At 51.3% G+C, this 8,041-nt stretch overlaps 1 protein-coding gene across 1 annotated transcript; it reads left to right on the top strand.

Annotated features, from left to right (window-relative positions):
• Window positions 1–7,319: 7,319 nt before the first annotated feature.
• On the top strand, window positions 7,320–7,649 carry LOC112602996. Its single transcript, XM_025351391.1, has one exon. It carries the CDS (start codon window positions 7,320–7,322, stop codon window positions 7,647–7,649), a length of 330 nt encoding a protein of 109 aa, XP_025207176.1.
• Window positions 7,650–8,041: the final 392 nt, after the last annotated feature.

The following is an 8,041-nucleotide window of genomic DNA, read 5'->3' as shown; positions in this document are numbered from 1 at the left end:
AAACGTGTTGTGTTCGTTATTTTCAACCTAACAGTGGTTTTTTAACATTTTCAGAAGTGGGATACGAGCGTGCGTGCATCGTGGTTTCGTAAAGTAGTAAGTACGGGAAAGTGAGGTTACACGCCATTAACCATTCGACGTTTCGGTAAAGTGTCGCACGTTATAAAGTATTAGTCGACCACCGTGGTATCGTCGGTAATTGGTAACCGGAATCACTTATCACGTACTCAACATTGTCACTGTTGTTGATATCCTACGCGTTCAGAAAGAGAGCCATAAGGAGGAAGTACGCAGACCTCAAGCGGAGATATAACCGCGCCTGCTTTAGAGCACGGCGGACGGCCTGGCGCTCCTTCGTTACCGGCACCGGGAACGAGGAGCCCTGGGGACCCGTCTATAAATGGCTAAAAGCCGGGGGAACACGGCCCTCGGAGAAATTACCAGCGTCCATCAGAAAAATGGACGGAACATTTACGTGTTCGCTTAGGGAGACCGGCGAGAGACTTCTCGAGCAACTGGTCCCTGAGGATAGCGACGCTACGGAGACCGCAGGACAGGCGGAAACCCGTAGAGAGACCGGCGTTTATGTGGGTAGGTTCGAGTCGGCATTACCTGGGCTTAGTCCGACGTTCGACCCGGTTGAACCGTGCACGGTCGATGAGGTAAGAGATGCCATTTGGCGGATGAAAACATGTAAGGCCCCGGGCCTGGACGGGATCACGGCAGGAATTTTACGGCAAGCGTGGCCCGTCCTCCAAAACCAAATTACGTTTGCGTTCAATACCTCACTGGCTACGAGGACATTCCCGAGCCTGTGGAAGAACGCGGCGCTGGTCGTCATTAGGAAATCGCCCGATAAGGACCCGACGGAGGCTAGGTCGTATCGACCCATTAGCTTACTCCCAGTTCTAGCTAAGGCACTGGAACATCTTATCGTGGCGAGAATCCGTAAAGATACGGACATCCATATGTCGACCAGACAATTTGGTTTCACCAAGAACCTATCGACCGTAGATGCAATGACACATGCCTTCGGCTGGTCAGATGAAAGGCGGGAGAAATACGTCGTAGGCGTATTCCTGGATATATCGGGGGCCTTCGACTGCCTCTGGTGGGCGCAACTAATGAAAGATCTTGAACAGGTAAAATGCGGCTCTGGGTTGATCGCCCTGACAAAGAGCTACCTAGACGGCCGAAAGGCCCACCTGGCGATTGGAGACATGACACTCTCGACGACCCTAACAAAGGGCTGCCCGCAGGGCTCGGAGTTCGGGCCCGACCTCTGGAGGTACGCGGTCAACCCGCTCTTGTCCGGCGATCTTCCCCCGGGGACGGAGATAGTCGCGTACGCGGACGATCTCGCGCTACTTATCTCCGGGAAACACCGTCCGGAGCTCACGGAACGCGCGAACGCGCTGCTAGAAATAGCGTCTAGATGGGCCTCTGACAGGAAACTCACCTTCTCGGCGGCCAAGTCGCAGACCTTGTGGATCAAGGGCCAACTAAGTAAGCCCCTTGACTTGCGGCTTGGTGGGACTAAGGTTAAAATGACTCCGGAGGCGAAATACCTCGGGGTCACGTTCGACCCGCAAAGGAAGTTTAGCTCCCATCTGGCGGAAAAGGCTGCGTCTTCGGTAGCGCTATTCAGTCGACTAATATCTGTGGCTAAGGCTAGCTGGGGCCTTAAAGAAAGGACGACAAGGATCCTGTACAAATCGGTGTTCCTGCCGCGTATGAGTTATGCGGCCTCGGTATGGGCCGAGCGCTGCATGGCGCAGTACCGGCATAGAACACGGGCTAACACCGCCCAAAGACGCCCGTTACTGGCAATGACGGGCGCGTATAAGACCACGTCGACGATGGCGCTCCAGGTCATAGCCGGAGTACCTCCCCTCGACTTAGAACTAGTTCGGCTGGCTAAGATCGAACGGGATAAGAACGCCGTGAGGAGAGGCAACATGTCGGCGTCAGAAGTTGCTGGAAAGGCGAAACAGTATTGCGACACTACCATACGCCTCTGGCAGGAGAGATGGGTCGCCAGCGACAAAGGTAGGCGGACGGCGATTTGGTTCCCGGACGTGCGGCGCAGGCTCGAGAGGCCGTGGTTCGTTCCGGACCATTACATCTCGCAGTTTGTGACCGGGCACGGGAACTTCAATTCGTCGCTCTGTCGTTTCAACCTTCGAGGCGAGGCACGTTGCCGGTGCGGTATTCCAGAGGAAACCGCAGAGCATGTGCTATACGATTGCCCATCATATAGCCAGGAAAGAAACAAGCTCGCAGCCGCAGCGCAAGCGGAAGGTGTGGACTGGCCGTGCGACTGCGATACCATGACCTCCACGGAGGCCATGTTCCTTGCGTTCAAAAACTTCTCCCGGGAGGTCCTAGAACGTAAAGATGTAGGGCGACCCCGCGGGCACGACCCAGACCCCTAATTTTAAAACCACAGCGGTTGGGCGTGTGGCTAGAGGGCGTACGTGCAGAGCACGGCGCACTGCCAGAGACATGGGGACAGTCTCCCCTATCCACGCGGGAACAAATCGTCCGAGTGGGCCTAGCCGGAACGACCGCCGCTGTCAGCGATGGCGGCGGGGGCGAAAGCCTGCGAAGTACCGGATAGTGGCAGGCGAAGCGGGACCCGATAGCCGGACCTAAAGGGCCCTAAGACGGCGCCCCCACAGGATCGTCGAACGCCCTCCGTACTAAGACCCGCCTAGCCGGGAGCGAGGAACGGGATACCTTGCGGGACGGACTGAATGCCTGGTCTCTTCGGAACCGGGTCGGACGGAGAAATCTTGCGGGGCGAATTGGGTGTCCTCGCTCCCTATGAACAAATTCTTGCCTAGACCGAGAGCTCGAACTAAAGGGGCCAGACCACCCATCGGGCGAAGCACGTGCACGTATTCAGCCGGCTCGGGGCTTGATATGAGATAGGCACCGGCAGAAACGGCAATCTGTCGATAAAGATCAAAACCGTACGCGCTATAAAGGAGTCGTCGCGGTACACACAGCGGTGCCCCGACCGACTTGCTTGCGGACAAGGCAGTTGCGAGGGCCTGAACGCCGGGTTCAAACCTTGTACCACGGGACTCGGAGTAAGCCCCGTCGAGTCGGCTTGCTAATAGCGCCTCGACGCTCCGGGGGTGCTGGACCCGAGGCGCACGACCGCGTGGACTCACCGAGGACTCGCGCTCGCCCGCACCGGGGAAGGCACACTTGAGGAAGGACTCGTGGTGGTTGTGGGAGTACCGCCTTAGTAGAAGGGGTTTGACTCAGGCGATAATCCGTCGGGCTCTGGCCGCGGCGGTCACTCATTATGGCGCCCGAGGTGAGGCGGCGCCCCGGGTAGGACCCCCGGAGCAATCCGGGATTACTGCCCGGAAGAGACAACCCCGCGGTTATATAAAGGGGCTGAGTGTCTCCGGGGCAACCCGGAAGAACTGGTCGACCCCGCAACACACGGAAAGATGTTGTTGATATCCTATCACAGTATCACTATACGTTGTCATTTGTTGTTGACAAACACAAATACGCGAGTTCGTGGGTGTAATAACTAATAACGACGAAGTCATGAATAATGAAACAAACGGTTCGTCGGGTGATTCGACTACTGGCTCGATCGGCAATGACCCGACGCTGCAGTCATTATTGGCCTTACTAGTCAACAATGTCATTCAAGCGCCGAGTATCAACAACTCGTATCAAATTATGCCAGATTTATCTCACACTGTTGGCGATTTTGACGGCGAGTGCGAGATCGGTGGAGAAGCAACCGCATGGCTGAATAATCTGAATGCCACCGCGGAACTTCACAAATGGCCCAATTCGCTGAAGTTGCAAATGGCCCGACGACATATGATCGGAGCAGCTCGCGACTGGTTTCTGAGCAATATCGATGAAATCACTACGTGGGCAGAATTTGAATCGCTATTCAACAAGACATTTCGAGCGGACACAAGTTTTTCGCAACGATATGCACAAATGCAAGCCAGGATACAGACAAAGGGCGAATCGACCACCACCTATTTCCACAACAAAGTGAGGCGATGCAAACTAGTTAATCTCACATTCGCAGACACCAAAGAACAAATATTATTAGGATTGTGGTCGGACGAATTATCACGGACTCTCTTAGCCGCCAGGCATTTGGACACGGATGAACTCCTTGCGGATATCGTGGCATACGAGCGCGTACAAAAGGGACGTGCGGGAAATAGCTGCGTAGACAAAACTCCGTGGCCCCCCAAAAACTGTCAGAGAAGTCGACAAACGCGTTAGCGCGAAGTCGCCCAACGTCACTACAGCTGGTACTGTCGCGTCTGGAGACAAGGGAAAAAGCGTAGTGCCCATTGAAAATAAATTGCGCTGTTGGAATTGTCAAAAGACAGGGCACAGCCGACGTGATTGTCCTTCGCCTCGACGCAATGGTGATAAGTGCGCCTCATGTCACTGGTTCGGCGGTAAACACCACAAATCCTGCACGGTAAAAGCTAAAGAAGAGGGAAAGTCAAACGCGGACAAAAGCGCAATGTGTACGTCAATAGGACCTGATCGACGCAGTGGTGGCACCTTGCATGAAAAACAAGTATATTTAAATGGTGTGCACGCCATGACCGGTCTTATCGATTCTGGTTCATCGGTATGCATTATACGAGAAAGTGCCGGACGCCGATGCGGTTTGATTTGGGAACCTGACAACACGACAATTGTGGGATTTGGCGCGAACGCTCTAACCACTACGATCGGAAAAACTGTAGTCAGCCTGAGCATCGACGAAGCAACTCTCGCGGCAGCCGTCATATATATAGTACCTGACACCAGCCACCAACTTGATCTGTTGATCGGACGACCGTGGTGTGAAGCGCCAGAGATTTCTTACATTAAACAAGGAGACTCACTCACCTATTATAATACCATTTCATTTCCATTCACTCAGGCGGCTTCAAACGAAAGCTGCTCAGCTGAGGGTGCGTTGGTCGTACGCGACACCAAACGCATAGAAGCCAATTGCGTGGACGTAGTGACAGCAATGGTGAATGAGGTTCAGATACAGGTACCTGTGAAAAAACGACTCCGAACACGCTGTGGAAGTGCAAGCTAATGACATACTCGCTAGACGGACAGTAGTAGCACAATTTCCGCAGGTGAAAGCGGAGCCGCTTAACCGTCCACTTACGTACGACGACATCCGGAAACCGGAGTGTTTGAACACAGAGCAACAAACCGAGTTACTCAACCTCGTGAACGAGTACAGGAGCTGCTTTGCATTAAATATGAGCGAATTAGGGTGCACTGATCTAGGCACCATGGATATCACCATCAAACCAGGGAGCGAACCGTTTGCCGCCAAGCCATATCGTGTATCTAGGAACGAGAGGGAAGAAATCCAACGTCACGTCCAGGTATGGAAAGATCACGGTATTGTCGAAGATTCAACTTCAGCCTATGCTGCACCGGTACTTCTAGTGCGTAAGAAGTCAGGGGAGTCGAGGTTAGTCGTGGACTATCGACGGTTAAACGATCAAACAGTGAAACAGGTCTACCCCCTACCAAACATTGATGACTTACTGGAACAAATGGCGGGTTACCGAATGTTTACCGTACTAGACCTGGCCCACGCCTACTTACAAATTCCATTGACTGACGCTGCGAAACCATTGACTAGCTTTATCACACCAGATGGAACAGGTCAATTTACTCGCGTGGTATTTGGGTTGAAAAATGCCCCGTTTGAATTTACCAAGGTGATGGACCGAGCTATAGGACGATTGAAGAATCGAATAGTCATAAATTACTTCGATGACTACTTCATACCTGCCAGGGACTGGGAGGAAATGAAGGAACGCCTACGTCAAGTTCTAGAAGCGCTCGTTGCCGCGAAGCTGACATTACGGCCAACCAAATGTATATTTGCTGCGAAAAGTATAGAATGTCTGGGGTTCGAATTATCAGGTGATGGAGTACGTCCCGGAGCAGTGAAACTGAGGGCAATTGAAGAGTTCCCAAAACCCAAAAACGAACATGAAGTTCGTCGCTTCATGGGTCTAGCTAGCTTCTTTCGACGCTTCGTACCGAAATTTGCAGAAAAGGCACGACCAATTACTGAACTGACGAGGAAGGAAACAAAGTTCAAATGGGGACCAGAACAACAGAGTGCATTCGAACAGATTAAGTTAGATTTACTCAGTGAACCAGTACTGCAATTGTTTGATGCTACCAGGCCGACAGAGTTACATACAGATGCATCTTGTAACGGACTAGCAGGCATGCTGTTGCAAAGAGACGAGTCTGGAGAGCTACGTCTAGTGCACTGCTACAGTAAAAAAAACCAGTGAGACGGAACGTCGCTACCACTCAAGTAAGCTGGAGCTCATGGCGATCGTGTGGGCCCTTGACAGGATGCGCTCCTGGCTAATTGGGGTACACGTCGTTATCATTACTGATTGTCAAGCACTTGTCTACATGAATAGTCTTAAGTCGACCAACTCCCAGATAACTCGTTAGTTTGACCTGATCCAAGAATTTGACGTGGAGGTGAGACATCGTGCCGGGACAGCTATGTCACATGTGGACGCTCTCAGTCGAGCCCCTACTGAAGACAGCTCAGATACATTGGACGACCTGATCACTGAACGATTGGAAGTATGTGTAGCCGTAACTGAAGAAGAGTATGTCAAAGGGATGCAGTACAGTGATCCAGAACTACGAGAGATCATTGAATCACTAAAACGGGCGACAGCTAGTAAAATAACAACCCAAAATTATAAATTAATTAATGGTTTATTGTATAGATTGGTGCAGTCAGCAACAGGACCCCGAAAGCTCTGGATGGTCCCTAAGAGAATGAGGAAAAGTCTAGTGGTCAAGTTCCACGACCTCAGCGGGCACTTTGCCGTCGAACGCACTGTCTCCAGGATGATGGAGCGCTATTATTTTCCACGTATGAGAAGATACGTAAAAGCTCATATCAATATGTGTCCAGAGTGTGCAGTATATAAGAAGTTGCGAGGGAGACAAGCGGGCATGCTACACCCTATAACTCCTGGTAATCGCCCTTTTGAAACAGTCAACATAGATCACCTGGGACCATTTCCAGTAAGTTCTAAGGGAAATGCTTACATCTTAGTGCTGGTAGACAACTTAACAAAGTTTGTTAAGTTGTATCCATCAAAAAACAATACAATCAAGAGTAGTAGTAGGACAGCTGAAAACATTTGCGTTGACCTATGGACTACCTAAGCGGATCATCACAGACCGAGGAACAGCTTTCCAATCAGAATGTTTCAACCAGTATTGTGAAACCAATGGTATAGAACACCATGCGGTATCAGTACGCCACCCCCCGTGCAAATGGTCAAGTAGAGCGGGTTAATTCTACACTATTAGGAGCAATTACCACCCAAATGGGCGATGAAGCCACCTGGGATAAAAACCTTAGTGAGTTAGAATTGAACTTGAACACCGCACCGAACCAAACCACTGGAGTAAGTCCATTCTTTGCTGTATATGGCTATGATGCACTTAAAACAGATGGGCTACTCGATACACTGACAAACACAACTCCTGTATACCAGCAACCAGCAACTACACAGCAGAAGTTGCGCGAAGACATTGCAGAAAAAACAGGCAACATGGAAATTGAGACATGACCAGCACCGTAAACATATGTCACTGGAACTGGGAGAAATAGTGTACCTTAGAAGACCACCAGTGTCGACTGGAAGCTCAACAAAACTACAACCAAAGTTCAGAGGACCGATGGTCGTGACAGCAGTGAACGCTGGAGATACATACAAACTGGCAGACCTACACCACACAGGAGGGCATTTGTATGCTACAACTGCTCATGTTAGTGCCTTGAAGCGTTTTTCTGAAAAGGATGAACAATCAGAGGAGAGTGACGCTGAACAGGATGGGACAGTGAGTACTGACCAAGAAATTGAACAGGACACAGAGGTGCAACATCTAGGAACCCAGACTTCAACCCCTGATGAAGAAACACCAACGCGACCAAAGCGAGTCCGCAAGAGACCAACTCATC

This window comes from Melanaphis sacchari, unplaced genomic scaffold (genome assembly GCF_002803265.2).
Source record: "Melanaphis sacchari strain LSU unplaced genomic scaffold, SCAv2.0 Contig934_pilon_pilon, whole genome shotgun sequence".
Lineage (NCBI taxonomy): Eukaryota > Metazoa > Arthropoda > Insecta > Hemiptera > Aphididae > Melanaphis > Melanaphis sacchari.
Note: the sequence above shows the minus strand (reverse complement) of the source record. Positions and strands in the feature narration are given on the sequence as shown.

What these genes read in the sequence shown, in the direction of transcription:
- LOC112602996 (XM_025351391.1), top strand. Translation starts at nt 7,320, where the DNA reads ATGCGGTATCAGTACGCCACCCCCCGTGCAAATGGTCAAGTAGAGCGG.